Source organism: Epargyreus clarus, unplaced genomic scaffold (assembly GCF_041222505.1).
Source record: "Epargyreus clarus isolate Ecla_fem2 unplaced genomic scaffold, WU_Ecla_fem_2.2 ptg000019l, whole genome shotgun sequence".
Lineage (NCBI taxonomy): Eukaryota > Metazoa > Arthropoda > Insecta > Lepidoptera > Hesperiidae > Epargyreus > Epargyreus clarus.
The window spans coordinates 7,595,461-7,612,088 of record NW_027332227.1 but is presented as its reverse complement, the minus strand read 5'-3'; the positions used below and the strand labels follow the sequence as shown (position 1 = coordinate 7,612,088).

Sequence of the window (16,628 nt, the reverse complement as noted above, 5' to 3'; positions counted from 1 at the left end):
TCTTTGTACGCCTAAATATATGGATCCAATACATATGAATGTGTTGCGTCACATCACACCCACACAATAATGTTGTATCACAATTATCAGGGGTATTATGAAGCTCTGTAAACAAACCACCTTCGGTTTCGGAGATCCGTAACAAAAATCTGTCAGAATATTTCGAATAATTTCATATATGTACATGTAGGTGCAGAGACATAATGATATGTTTTTTCTTTAAGTGCTTGTGTAATTCTTTGATTATCTGCTATTGTATTATTAATTCTTTTTTTATTTCTTTATAGTCCAGTTTAAATTAAGCACTGATTTTACTAGGAAATGTACAGTGTTTGCAATTTAACCGTACATAAGAATTTTATTTCTTTCTTAATATTAAACTCAGTTGTGTATGTGTGTGCTCACACCTTATTTCTTTCTGTTTTTTTTCTAAGTGTGTAATTGATGGTGGCCCTAGCAACTTTTCCAGCTTCACCTTGTTTTGGTGGCGAGCCTAAATCTTTTGAAGACTGGATAATCTCGAAAAAGCTGGGGTAAGAAGACTAAGGGAGGAGAGGGAGTAGAATGGAGGGATAGTTTTGGTCACCGTTGTCGGTTTCCTAGACCGTCCTCCTTCGCTAGAGGGAGGGAAGGTTGTGAACCCAGCTACTGCCAGAGTCCCTGCCATCTGCCTCTTATTATTTGCAGCTGACCCAATGGCACCTCCTGTGAGGTACGGAGCTCGGCTTAAATCGGTTACGCTAATGATACGACCGATCACGCCGTTCGTCTCCGCCGGCGGGAACGGTGTGTCTGTTTTCATTTATTGGGCTACGGTACCCTCTGCCTGTCGTAAGAGGCGATTAAAAGGGGGCTTTCGACGTTGCGGGTGGCAAGAGTGGGAGCTCTAACCGCCGGGCTAGCGACCCCGGGAACGTCGATGGTATGTGTGACCGCATACAGTCGTACGCTCCACAAGGAGTGACAAGCTTCATGATCATCTGGGCGGAGCCTGACGAAGCAACGCGCTAATAAGACTCCGGTTGCGTTCCTTTGGAGATCCCGATGTCCTCTACGCAACGCCCAGGACGGTCACCGGAGGGATTTTAGTGCGGTAAAAGTCCCACATAACCCGTCGTCGCTCCCACGGCGTCGGGTACCTTTTGAAGGTTTCCCCCTCGTCAAAAAAAAAGGCTGTATGTGTGTGTGTGCTCACCGTCGGGCACGTGGTTCCGCAGCAGCAGCAGCAGCGGGTGCGTGCGCGCGCGCCGCCGCGCCTGCTCGGCGTGCAGCGCGCGCGCCTTGCGCTCCACCAGCGCGACCAGCACCGCCTCCAGCCGCGCCGCGCCCGACTCCTCCGTGCATACCGCTTTGTCGACCGTCTGTGTCACGATTAATACAATATTATTCACAATATTACAATGGTAGGCATAGAGAGGGAGGAGCTTAGGCCATTGTCCACCGCGCTGGCCTGAACAGATACAATTCACACCTTTGAGACATTTTTTTACAGAACTGTCAGGCGTGTATCTACACGAGTTGTCTTTCACCATTAAAGCAAGCGAAAATTAATTTCTAATACGCACATAATTTGGAAAATCAGAGGTTGATAATCGATTGAAAGGCGGTGTTGCTTCCGCTACAACACGATTTAAAGATATATACTTAAGATCTATATCAATCCGCTCTTAATCAGCATAGTAGAAATTAGCCTAAATCATTGTCACTTATGATAATTAACTTTATTTTACCTCTTTTATCTTTATTTTCAAAACGTAGTTCGTCACCTATGCCTACTGTAAAACAATACAACGTTTTACAATCTACATATTTGTGTATATGTAGGTAGGTATGCTGCCCTGAGCTTCTCTCGGGGACACATTCTGGTGGCCGATCTTCTATTGAATGGACCCGTTTAATCGCTGTGACCATACAGATAAGCCGGGATGAATAAAATCCAATCTGAATAACAATCCAGGGGTCATCAGATACGGAATATTAAGAAAACATTAACGTTTAAGACCCTTATTTGATTACAATCTGGAAATGTATATAAATGGGCACGATAAGTTTTTTTTTTGTTTGCCAATCGATTTACTTTATTTTTGTTCGGGACCTATTAAGAGATTTTACTGTTATCAATCAAATAATCCGCACATTATACGAGTAGTATCCTTGACTTTCGATTACTAGCCGAATATTAGTGTATTGTATAAAGAATTTTAAGTCATACTAGCTCTGAAACTTGAACAATATTTCAGACATATAGTATTGGCCAAGTCTATATTGATAAACTTCATTATAATAAACTTCATTGAATATTTTTTGACCCATCGGACTGGTAATATCACGATATTTTCTTTCACCGATAAAGCAAGTAATGCCACTCAATGTATATCTTAGATGCGAACCTGAGACCACAAGTGTGCAAAAAATTAATTTGGGCTACCATCTCTTCATCATACTCAACATTTTTTATTTTATAATCTCACCATAATTGTAGAAAAAGCAGAGCACATTCTCCCACCATGAACCTGATAAAGCATTAATGGAAACGCTTTTCATGCAAAAATAGAAACGCCAGACAAACAAGGTCAGACTTTACAACTTACGTAGGTGTAATAAAACCTTATACGTTTGTAAATCTTACATTATCCGAAAAAGAGATTGCTTTCCGAGATGAAGATATTTTTCATCGGGTTAATAGTAATGTGTATGATTTTAGGTCGCTGATTCACCCGGATAATTTTTGTACTGTTGTTTTGTATTATCACTAATAACATTGCAGATGAAAACTATATTGTCCCTATAGTTCCGAAAACAGAATAGGGCTACGGTAACACTTCCCTGTCGTAAGTGGTGACTAAAAAGAGGCTTCCGGGGTTGTAAGTGACAAGAGTGGGAAATCAAACTGCACGGTCAGCGACCTCGAGAAGGACGGTGGTATGTGTGGTCGTAGCAGCGTCATGCTCACCTGTGCGGAGCCCGACAAATCAACGCGCAAAGCGGACTTCTTGCGTTCCTTTGGAGATCTCTGTGTCCTTCACACAGCACCGACGACCTCCGTGGGGTTTAAGGATGGGGAGTAACGACTGTCTGATTTATTTCTGTTCTGACAGATTCGTCAAATTTTGAATTTACCATTTTATTCATATTAGTATTAGTATTTCGACCAGCCCGAAATACTGAACAAAATTGTATATTATGCATATGAAACGAACGACTAATTTCTTTATGTACTTCGATTGTAATATAGATGTGCTCTGATACGAGTAATAATAGCATAGTATTTAGTAATAACGTCGGCTTTCCATTATGGAGATCTCTTCACTAATCCTATTAGAAATTAATTACCACTAGCCCATTATGCCATTAGGCATAGCAAAATTTATGGAAAAAATCAGCAAATAAGCAAAACATGCAGCGTCTTATGAGAAAGAAGTCAAACTTCTTAAAACACGTAAATAATTAAGCGACTTACAAATAGAGGTGTTGTTAATCTTTATAAAATATACGTATTGAATGATGTATTTCTTTTTATTTAATATCGACATCGAGCGTTTCTCTCATTGTAAGTCGAAATTAACAACTCGTCGATCAAAGATTATAAGGGCTCTAATATACGGGCGACAGCCCGCGCAGTGAATCGTTGCCGAATATCTGCGGCTGTCGCTAACGACAGGCCACTATGGCGGACGCACGTGCGCTCCCGCACATAAGTCGGACTCAGGTTTCTTGAACACAGAAATTATTCTCGCTGCTACTAGCTTTGTGTATACTAAATCAACAACAATCAACTAGCTTCTATAGTTCGATTTTTATCCGAAGGCAATAGTATCGCTTGGTTACGCTGTTACTAGTTTTGCGTGTACTGTACAATCGACCAACAATCGAACAATCGACCAACAATCGAACTATCGAACAATCGAGGAACAATAGAACAATCGAACAATCGACGAACAATCGAACAATCGATCAACAATCGAATAATTCGATTGTTCGATAGTTATTCGAATACAGTCGAAGAATTTCGATAGTTATTCGAATACAATCGAAGACAATAACAATCGAATAATTCGATTGTTTTTAGTAACTATCGCCCATCGCTACTATGGTCTGCGGTAGTCGCCCGCGATTGACAACTGTCGCCGTCTGTCGCAGTTTGTCGCGAGCCATCGTCAATGAGAGAGCAACCGTCGGCGACGGTTACGTAACTTATTGTCGCTCGTATGAAAAACCACGTTAATTATGATTTATGTGAAGTCAAGTCAATTCTCCTCGTCTTGTCTAATCTACCAACCATGATTTGATTAAGTGTGGTAGACTTAACCCTTTTCACCTGAGTAACCCGCAATTTGGTGGTAATGAGATAATGATAATCGTTTTAGTTCAATTAATTCGATTATTTATGCAAGGGCATAGTTCACCTCATACGACTAAACTTATCCACAACTGACTGAGATTTTGATATGAAATGAAATGAAATATATTTATTTTGTATAGGCCAACGACGGCACTTACAAATTGTCTGTTACAATATTTTTCTTAAACTACTATCGGATCGGAACGCGAACTCTACTACATTATGCCATCTGGCAAGTGGGATGGTGGTAGGTTATCAGCAAGTGCTTTAAAATATAAAAAGCTTGGAGAACCCTTCAAAGTTCGATTCCGGAGGAACCACCGACATGCATATTGTATCCTAAGAACAGTGTTAAAAGTTGCTGTATTTTTGTTAAGGGAAGGGAATGATAACGTAGAGCCACTTATATGAGATCTTCGATGACTATAGGCGACTGTCATTCTATCTAAGGCTCAACATTAGTTCTATAGGCGCTTGATGCTTCTAGCATAAAAAAAGAACAAATATAATATAATGAGGACTACAATATAATGTAGTGTAGGTTTATACATACATATAATTCTGCTTCATATCCTTATTTATTTTTAAATTATCCCGTTATAGATATCCTTACAAATAAAATTCGTAAATTTTGTACAAAAGAAATAACTTCATATACTACAATAAAATGCCCCAAGTGTTAATTTTCTCCTCGGTTTGATTCCGGATCGCAATCCCCTGACGAACGTTGAGTGTGCTCTTCAATTGAAGTTAGAAACAGACTGAAGCCTTGCTCCGTGCAAGGGTCCCTCTGCGTTTCAAGTTCAATTCTCAGATATAAATATATAGATACAGGTAAAGTTCTCAAATCATTAACTTTGATCTAATGTTTTTTTTTTATAATATGGGATTAGCAGACGAGCAAGCAGTCCACCTGATGGTAAGTGGCTACTGCCGCCCATGGACATCTGTAATCAACCCCAGATAGGATTGGATATTCCCTGAAGTCCTGAACCTGAAGTCAGCCACAGATGCGATGCTACCCCTGAGGACAAAGGTGATACGCCTCGGAAAAGTATGTCTCCCTTACCTTACCCCCACACCTTTCAAACCGGAACACGCAGCGCTTAACACTGCTGTTATGAGGCAGAAATAGGTGTGGCGGTGGTGCCGCCGGAGTCGAACCACAAAGGGTTCTACCACCTTCATGATGATGATGTTCTTCATGCATGTGTAATGAAACTGGAATAATTATCACTTGCTAAACGGTGAAAGATAACTAACCTAACTAAAGATAACCTCCACAAACAGTTCTTAACCATGAAAAGCTTCCTTTGATGTTCGAAAATAATTTCTTAATAATATCTTAATGTTATTATCGAAAATAATTTCTCTTCTAGCTCCCAAGGATTTTACCTAACGCAAAACCCTTTTGCATGTCAAAGAGTTTGTTGTTTTTTATACCACGTTAAAATCCCATGGTTAATAAATAATCTCTCTGTCCAATTTTTGCCTAGCATCGATTGACCATTTCCAGTAGGCAGAAATTGTGAGGTCTTGATCATTGATAGACAAAACTTTTGTTAGATTAATTATTAATAACAGCCTGAGCGTAATCGTAACATGCGCTGTGTTTACTATTCGCTATGTTGTCCTCTCACTACTTGAAAATTTAGGACCATATAGCAAATTATATCCATCATTACTCATAGTAATTAAGATAAGTAGGTACTTACATCGGTTGACTGCTGGCGCATGTTGAGCACGCGGCCGGCCCATGTGGCCGATCATCGCCTCACGCCGGCCGCTACCGCGCGCCACTCTGCATCTGTAATAAATAAATATAACAATAAAACATAATGTCTATTTACCCTACTACTAATATAATGTAAGGTGGTAATATAATGTAAGGGCTACTACTAATATAATGTAAGAACCCTTTGTGGTTCGACTCCGGCGGCACCACCGCCACACCTATTTCTGCCTAATAACAGCAGTGTTAGGCGCTGCTGTGTTCCGGTTTGAAGGGTGTGGTAAGGGAGACATTCTTTTCCGAGGCGTTCCAGCTTAGTCCTCAGGGGTAGCGGCGCATCTATGGCCGACCTCAGGTAGGAATATCTAATCCTATCTGGGGTTGATTACAGATGTCCATGGGCGGCAGTAGCCACTTACCATCAGGTGGACTGCATGCCCGTCTGCTACTCTTATATTATTAAAAAAAATCGATACTATCGACATCTGATGTACGGTGCTACTGCTGTGGACATCGATCAAATACCTCAAGAGAAAATTCACTTTATGTAGATAAAGTGAATAATGTAAACTTTCACTTGTAGTGTAGTTGTAGTGTAGACTAACACGGCCATGAGTAATAGGTCACAAATGTCACAACACACTTCTATACTTCTATGGTTGCCATTATAACCAATGCTAATAAAAGTAAATGAAAAAATTGTGGTAAGGAGCCAGTGTGCGAGTTCAACTCACACTAAGCCAATTGTTTTATGTTACATTAGCTGTAGGATCTGTAAATAAACAGATCCTACAGCTCTTCTGGACAATCAGAGATAACGGAAATAAACCGACCGTCTTCTCTGGAAGAAACCCTGATTGATGACTCAGCGAGTATAATGAAATCGTAGAGTCATTATTTAACAATACGCAATCCATAAACTGACCAAATACCATTGTATACAAAACATTATAAATATCATGGAACATATGGCATACATGGCATACGAAACGAGCAAAAATGAAGAAGTCATTATAATCATGACAAATGTTTTTTTTAATATTTTATACACACGAACAATTAGTGTAAGTCGTGATAGCCTAGTGGTTAAGAAACTCGGCCTCTCGATCGAAGGGTCCCAGGTCCAAATCACAGGCACGCACCCCTGATTTTTCGAATTTATGTGCGTATTAGAAATTAATTATCACTTGCTAAAAACGGCGAAGGGAAACTTCGTGAGGAAACCTGCATTATTAAAAAACATCACAAAGATATGTGGATTGGTAGACAATACGCAATTGGCCCGCGCAGTGGACTATGGCCTAATCCTTCTCATTCTGACAGGAGACCCGTACCCAGCAGTGGGACAATAATGGGTTGATGATGATGATGATAATGATAATGATGATGATTAGTGTAGAAAGCATTAAAGCGTCATCTACACCAACGCCTACTTTTGAAAAATATAATGAAAGCAGTCATAGATGTGGCTACACATCCAAATTAAACTGTAGTTTCAGTTTAGTTAGTGACGACGACATCCACAGATAATAGTACTCTGGAACACTACCGCTGGGAATTGGAAAGAGAATTGCCCGTATTGCTGGGGCTATATCGTACCTACTTCATTTAGTACTCAGGCATGTTATATTGCCACACCTGTTTCTACCTAATAACAGCAGTGTTAGGCGCTGCTGTGTTCCGGTTTGAAAGGTGTGGTAAGGGAGACAGACTTTTCCGAGGCGTTCCAGCTAAGTCCTCAGGGGTAGCGGCGCTTCTGTGGGCGACCTCAGGTGGGAATATCTAATACTATCTGGGGTTGATTTCAGATGTCCATGGGCGGCAGTAGCCACTTACCATCAGGGGGACTGTATGCTCGTCTGCTACTCCTATATTATAAAAAAAAAATGTGAACACAGAATACTGTCCTTGGTCTCTATATGTCCATAGTCATTACATGGATTACTTCCTCAGTTAATGTTACCATTCATCTATCTAGACGATCTAGACTTAAAACTGATAAGTATCTAATAGATAATCTAAATATCTGTTGAACAGGGAATCAACCTCGTAACTCCTCGCAAAACAGACCAAAATAATTTTAACATACAAACATCTGTGCTAACGGACATAATAAAAAAGAAAACGTAAGAAGTAATTAACAGATTAAAAAAAAAAACGCTTTCTACACTCACAGCCCCACACTAGGATTCCCTGTGTCGTGGGTGCTATGGACACACACAGAGACAAATACACAAACACCCAGACCCAGAAACAGAAATCTAAATTCATCATTTAGAAATCTGTCTGGCCGGGGATCGAACCCGGGACCCTCTGCGTGTCAGACCGGCATGGTGACCGCTCCGCCACGCGGGTCGTCAACATACATAAAACACACTCGTTACAGCTAAATACATATCACAAAAAAATTGAACCGCATTTTATTTCCAAAATAAACAATAATCGTTATAGTCAAACCTCCATAAAATTTCCGTAAACACAATACCACATAATGAAACAATGTTGGAATGTTGGACTGAAAAATAAACATGTATTCACGCATGTGTCTACTGCATTGCAGCTGTCGGTAACAGCAGGGTACCGCGGTTTTATTCAATATGCAAACACTAGGCCAGGGGTCGGCAACGTGTGGCTCATTTGAACTCGGCTCTTTAACTGTCTGGATGTATTATTAAAGGCTACAAAGCGGTTCGAAATGCAAAGCTTTGCGCTCGAGGCGGATTTTGTAAAGAATTTCCTCTGAATCGTTTTGGCGGTGGAGTTATGTGTTTTTAAATGTGAAACGGAAAACAGTGACAGTTGTATGAATTTTGGCCGTCCGTTCTCCGTTCCGAATTTAATTCCAGTCGAGCAAGAAGTTTCTTAATTAATTATTAAATAACAAAGGAATAAAACAGTGTTGCTTAAAAAATAGTAAAGAAAATCTTCACGAGAAAATCTTGACATACTTCTTGACATTTTTTCGTCCCGTTCTTAAAAATATGAAAAAATGTGTAAATCTGGACCTTAGCAAGATGGCAAATTATGACCTTTTTATTGAAAGACACTAGTCAACAGAGAGGCATCAATTATTGATAATGATGAAGACACAGTTTTTTAACACAGTAGTTAATACAAGATCCTGACGAAGTTACTCTTTACAAAAAAAGTTTGTCGACCTCTTCTAGGACCTTTCTGGCCAATTCTCGGGAGAGATTAATTTGCATAGAAATTAGTGTAAACTGCTACCTGTGCAGTGTTCTGTAAACCTTTTTAAATGAATACGCTTCTTTGTTTGAAAAACAGGCTTTTTTAAATCGTGTAATGCATATTAAATTAAGGTTATAAATGAAAGTAAGAATGGGCTACTCTATCATGGTTCAAAAGAGATGGATATTATCCAAACATCTGTATAATATAGTTTTTTTTATAATATAGGAGTAGCAAACGTACATTCAGCCCACCTGATGGTAAGTGGCTACTACCGCCCATGGATATTTGTAATGAACCCTAGATAAAATGAGGTCGACTAAAGATGCGCCGCTAACTCTGAGGACTAAACAGGAACGCCTCGGGAAAAGTGCGTCGCCCTTATCACACCTTTCGAACTGGAACACATCAGCGCTTAACACTGTTGTTATAAGGTAGAAGCAGGCGTGGTGCCGTCGGAGTCGAATGAAAAAGAATTCTACCACCTTCGAATATTGAACTTTCAAGTGTTGAATATATAAAACATAGATTAGTAAAGATACTTCGCCGCCTTGAAATTGAATGAAGCCACAAACGGCTTATTTTAGTAAGTTCTTTTTTTGAATCCTTGACAAATAAAAACATTTTTAGAGAAAATTTAGGAATAAATAGCTAATTTACGTAATAATTACGTAATTTAAGTAATAAATAAATAATGATTTCAAATATTTTAGGGACATTTTAGCACGGAGACGTGGAAAAACTTTTTTACGCAACTATTTCAATTCTCAAAACTGGGTACAATTTCTTGTTAGGAGTGAGTAATCTTTACTAATCTATGATATAAAAGTACACAAAAAGTTTTTTGTTATAACAATAGGCACGAATCACTTAACATTATACGGGACCTAATGATTTGAAATGTACACGTACAAAGCAAGTAATCGCAATAAAATTAGGTACCGCAGACATTTTGTTACTATGGAAATGATAGTGCCCACAAAAGAATCGTCAAATATAATTTTATTGTAGTCTACATTCAAATATAATATATAAGTAGGTAGTACATTTCATGGATGTTGTGAAAGTGTTATTGTAATCCCACACGAAAATACATACATAGAGGAAAACTCATTTTTACCTTTTTAATTAGATTAAAGTAGGAAATTAATAAAGTAGCTAAAGGTAAGTGGTTACTGCTACCCATGAACCTTTGTAACTAATTGCATATAGAACAAAGGATCTATGTGATGCGTCGCCACTCCTGAGAACTAAGTTGGTCACCTCATACGTAAGTCATGACATCCATACTGTAATGTTCCCGACTCAACGTTGGCTCGCTGACGCACCAACACGCCCGTCCTCACCGAAGGTCCATGACTGTCCCCACACAGTCCGCTCTCATTCCGTGTCGTATGCGCTCGAGACAACCCTCTCTGCTGTCGAGAGAGCTGAAGGTGGTAGAACCCTTTGTGGTTCGACTCCGGCGGCACCACCGCCACACCTATTTCTACCTAATAACAGCAGTGTTAGGCGCTGCTGTGTTCCGGTTTGAAGGGTGTGGTAAGGGAGACAGACTTTTCCGAGGCGTTCCAGCTTAGTCCTCAGGGGTAGCGGCGCATTTGTGGCCGACCTCAGGTAGGAATATCTAATCCTATCTGGGGTTGATTACAGATGTCCATGGGCGGCAGTAGCCACTTACCATCAGGTGGACTGCATGCTCGTCTGCTACTCTTATATTATAAAAAAAAAAGACAAACTACCCACAAGATGATACATTACACATGCCCTTCCACCGAAACAAGACTAACAAGTACTTCACTATTCGCACAAGAAATACGGTGTGGCTATGGTAAGTACCTCTCCGGTTGACTGATAGGGGTTCTACAGCCTTACAAAGTGGCTTCTTTAATTTATGTAACTTGGTTAAACCTGAAGGATTTCAAAATTATTTTATCACGCTTTCATTCACCTTTATATTCAACAGTAGGCGAAAATAGCAACGCTTATTAGCGTTACAAACTTGGACGTATATCTTTGTGTTAGTATCGTACCGTAATTGCCATCATGGCGTAGCCTAGTGTCTAAATAGCTGATACGAAGCGTAGTCACCATAATTAAGCGGATACAATTAAGGCAATTAAAAAACTTTGAATGTTCGTTATTAAACTATACTATTTTCATTTCTTTATTTTCTCGATGACAGTTCTTTGTAGTGTTGTGACCAAATAAGCAAAGATCAATCGCATATAGTAACAGTGACGATTCATCAAATTTTGATTAAAAATAAATAAATAAATATTACCTGTCGTAACAATTATTTCGTTTCATTGTCGAGTACCTACCTATACCTGCTTATTTTACAACAGCTTCGAAGATTTTAAAGAAGCAGGCATTAGGCAGGCAATCTAAAATTTATACGTGTAATATCTTGTAATGAAATATAATATTATAAGTTTTTTTTTTATAATATAAGAGTAGCAGACGAGCATGCAGTCCACCTGATGGTAAGTGGCTATTGCCCATGGACATCTGTAATCAACCCCAGATAGGATTAGATATTCCTACCTGAAGTCGGCCACAGATGCGCCGCTAGCCCTGAGGACTAAGCTGGAACGCCTCGGAAAAGTCTGTCTCCCTTACCACACCCTTCAAACCGGAACACAGCAGCGCTTAACACTGCTGTTATTAGGTAGAAATAGGTGTGGCGGTGGTGCCGCCGGAGTCGAACCACAAAGGGTTCTACCACCTTCATCAGTATATGTAATATAATATTATAGTTAATAAATTTGTACAAAAGTATCCGGCAGTAGTTTAGTTTCTTACATTTTGTAAATAAAAAAAAACTTTAGAATGTAATTGATATTGTTCCGAGAGTTGATGCAACTTAGTACGAATGTATCGCCATCTCATATGTTAAAACCCGTCAAGCCGCTGGGCTCCCGTAGCCCAGCCTGTACCAAACTGTACCAAAAAATGAAACATACGAGTACATACACTGGAAAACCATTACCTTCCGCAGTTGGGTAAAACCTATTTTAGATTGATTTCAGATAAATATACCCATGTTTGATGGCCTTTATAATCAAGTAGATAGCATACTATCCAGGTCATAACACAACAACAAGTCAGCCATCACGTAGATACGAATACTCGTATTACGAAAAACTTTTGCTTTTGTCACGATAGACATAAAATACTAAAGTCCGAACTATAGTAGATTACGCGGCTGTACAAACAAAATTCAACAAACAAAATAATAATTCTTGTTGGATTACGATATTCCAGAAAGTAAAATATTTTTGAGATAAAATAGTTCATGCCATTTGCTTTCATACAAACAAAACAACACAAAACAAATAAAAACAGTCTTTATATTTTTTCGGTATATTGATAAAAGCCGTTTTAAAATGCAGCCTTTCATTAAATATAATTATGTAGACATTTTTTATTCATTGCATTATATTCTTAATAGAAACAGTATGTTTGAAGGTGGTACCCTTTGTGGTTCGACATTGGTGGCACCACCGCCACCCCTATTTCTGCTTCATAACAGCAGCGTTAAGCGCTGCAGTGTTCTGGTTTGAAGGGAGGCATAGTTTTCCGAGGCGTTCCAGCTTGGTCCTCACGGGTAGCGGCGCATCTGTGGCCGATCTCAGGTAGAAATATCTAATCCTATCTGGGGTTGATAACAGATGTTCATGGACGGCAGTAACCACTTACCATCAGGTGGAAACCCTTCTCATCCTGAGTATCACCCATACCCACAGTAATGGATTGACGACAACTTTAATAACATGTCTGTGCAAATGCAAATATCCTTTAAGTTTCCAACTACACATATGCGACTTGCGAACTACATCTAAATACACAGATTGCACAGATGTAATTCTGGCGGAGATTTTCAAAGCACGAGATATTCCAGTGCATTTATTTGCTGAGTAAACTTAGGATTAACGTACTGCGTACATGTAAAACTTTCTTACTCCAGTTCAAAATTTCATTTCATTCGGAACATGATGTTAATTTAATATATAGTTTGTACATACTTCAATATATTGACGTCACTTGCCTATGTTTTTTTTTTTTTTTTTTTTTTTTTATAATATAAGGGTAGCAGACGAGCATGCAGTCCACCTGATGGTAAGTGGCTACTGCCGCCCATGGACATCTGTAATCAACCCCAGATAGGATTAGATATTCCTACCTGAGGTCGGCCACAGATGCGCCGCTACCCCTGAGGACTAAGCTGGAACGCCTCGGAAAAGTCTGTCTCCCTTACCACACCCTTCAAACCGGAACACAGCAGCGCCTAACACTGCTGTTATTAGGTAGAAATAGGTGTGGCGGTGGTGCCGCCGGAGTCGAACCACAAAGGGTTCTATGTGTTAATGGATGGATTTAAATGTAATTTTCACAGGTTAAAACGTCTGATTAATTTAAAAAAATGCACAAATATTATGCACCGATGCCAATACAATAATCTGATGTTGAAAAAAATCCTCCCTCCATCCACTTTCAGTGGAACCACTATCCAGTGGAACTCATCAGTAACTAGTAAACTCCTTAAGCTTGGTTGTAACGTCATGTTGGCGTTAACGTAATTCATATAAGTAGTTATTATTCTTTCTTTCCATAACATTCAGACAAGAACACATGAAAGTGGTATGAAATAGAGTCCATTAGCCCATTCAGACAGACAAACAATGCTAATGATGGGTTAACAATATAACATTATATAAATCGCTACAGCATGTCCCAAGCGCTTTGAAATTTTCCAATTTCGCTAAAGCTGCAACATGCTTAGAAAGTATTTTGTTACGGAATTTGTATACAAATACATAGTGAATGTTCATTAAAATTTCAATCATCGTAAAGAGGGTAGTCTTGATCAATAACGTCCTTTGAAGCTTAAAAATCGATATGAAACGGCGCTGTATATTTCTCTGAATAACCTGCGGGTTCGTTGTCGGTAATGACTCCTATTATATACGTGTGCGCACAAAAGGCTTGTAATTACAAGCAAACAGTATTGAATATGCCGCGCACGTACAAAGACAAATGTAGCTGTGCGATACTAATTAAACCTGAAAAAACATCTCCAATTTTGCGTCTATCGGCCTCGTTACTACTGTTACGCTTTGGAAAGAAGAGTGCTATTACAAGCGAGCATATATAATTATATGTGAACATTAAGTGGCAATTACACCGTTAAGTACTTGTTGTATATAAATGAATATAATTCTGGTATCTGATTTTAATTTTCAAATAACTACCATGTCACTAGCGTAAATATCAATATGTCTGTTTAACTTTTTCCATAGAAAGTCTTTGTCCATACAAAACTAGGAAACGGCTGGGCCGCTTTGGTGGTGGATGGTACGACCATAAAAAAAATGATTTTTATTATCATTTATTTATCATTAACTTATGCATTTGTTTGAAAAATATACAGGAATACAAATGTACGGATTACTAATTAAAAGTCTAAAACCATATGAGCAGCACACGCAATGAACCTTCCTTCCCTGGTGGTGACATACTTATTATTCCTAAAAATTCCTAGACTTATGGAGAAGATTTGAGTCGTAGTACTGTATCAAATCCGGTCGCACGATGCTCTAATCGACCCGACGTAGCAAATATTTCTTTTACCACAGAAAAACAGGAAACAGTGCCAATGATATTTGTGCATCACTAAATTTTAATAAAATATATTACCAGTAACATTACCATTTTTACCAGTGGGACAATACCATTTTGAATTAGAAAACTATTTACCAAACATTTCGTCAGCTGACGCGGTTGACATTATAAGCCCTTAATAAATAACTTTTGCTTTATACAGCCAATCATAATGAGCGTAAATGAATAAGCAGTTTCGAATAACAGCGACCTTAACTTAGAGGGGCAAGTCCCTTTAATTTCAAATACGTTGAAAGTCTCAAATTGAGTTAATTTTATCCGTAATTAAATAAGAATTATTTGCCCTGAATCCTTAACTTGTAATAAATTTAAATAATGGCTCAATACGTTTAACAAATAAATTGGGATCTTCGTAACGATTGAGAACATAACATATTTGGAGGGTGGTAAAACCGTCCGTGGTTCGTCTCCGGCACCACCGCCACACCTATTTCTGCCGCATACCGTTTAAACAGTATGAAGCACTATTGTGTTTCGCTTTGATTGGTGTGTTAATATATTTATCTGAGGCGTTCCAACTTAGGCCTTAGGGGTAGCAACGCATCAATTGCAAACTGCTGGTAAGAATGTAATCTTATCTGGAGTTGATTACAGATATCCATGGGCGGCAGTAGCCACTTACCATCAGGCACGCTCCTTTGCTACTACTTTTGTATCTTAATAAAATAACCTTGTGGAATATGGAATATTAACCACTGTTTACAATGAACAGTTATTAATTGTCATTTATTACATTGATCTTTAGAAGTAAACTATTACAATAGTTGCAATAAATGTACGACCATGATATGCCTTACGAATATCCATGGCAGCTTAAGCAAGTTTGACCAAGATATTCCTTGCGAATGTCCATGGCAGCTTAAGCAAGTCACATCATCAACCCATTACTGTCCCACTGTTGGGCAGTTGGGCACGGGTCTCCTCTCATAATGAGAAGGATTAGGCCATAGTCCACCGCGCTGGCGTATTGGTATTTTTTTTATAAATCTCTCAGGTATGCAGGTTTCCTCACGATGTTTTCCTTCACCGTTTAGCAAGTGATAATTCATTTCTAATACGCACATAACTTTGAAAAATCAGAGGTGCGTGTCTGGGATTTGAACCTCGGACCCCTGGATCGAGAGGTAGAGTTTCTTAACCACTAGGCTATCACGGCTTGGCTATCAAAATAACGACAATATAAAATTAAAAAGTAAATTTAGATCTTCCAAAGAATACCAAAATAATAAAAGTTTAGTACGTACAACGTGTACGCTATATGTAATTTCGCTACGAAACAGACTTTCATGTCTACGTTTGTAGCTTCGTAGCCGGTTGTAGAGTCATCGAAAATTTATTTGATTATGTGCCTGGCTACCTGGCTCTGAATGTTGAAATGAGGCCACCAAAAACAACGTATCATTTTAAAGTAAGACAAACGTTGTTTTGTAAATTTAATTATGTAACAGCTACTAACGAAGAGTAGTTTTTTGTTTAGATATTTCCACCTTGTTACATGAATCGTGATGATGACAAAACTACATGGCCGGAGAAAACGTTTCACAAGCATTAACCCATTAAGCATAGAACCCTTTGTAATTCCTTCGAAGGCACCACAGCCAATTATTTTCATAAGATAGGTGTAGCAAACCAGCTTACAGTTCACTCGATGATAAGAAGTTACTACCACCTATGGACTAC

The 16,628-nt window shown here is 38.9% G+C and overlaps 1 protein-coding gene across 2 annotated transcripts in view; it reads right to left on the bottom strand.

Annotated features, from left to right (window-relative positions):
• LOC140750367 (uncharacterized) overlaps positions 1–16,628 on the bottom strand; it is a 143,079-nt gene that overhangs the window by 93,988 nt on the left and 32,463 nt on the right. For both annotated transcript variants that reach the window (XM_073083849.1, XM_073083848.1), the window contains exons 2-3: positions 6,058–6,149; positions 1,196–1,361 (exon numbers count right to left, since the gene is read on the bottom strand). In XM_073083849.1, the coding sequence (XP_072939950.1) occupies positions 1,196–1,361; positions 6,058–6,078 (187 nt within the window). In that variant the 5' untranslated portion in view covers positions 6,079–6,149. The remainder of the gene's footprint in view (positions 1–1,195; positions 1,362–6,057; positions 6,150–16,628) is intronic.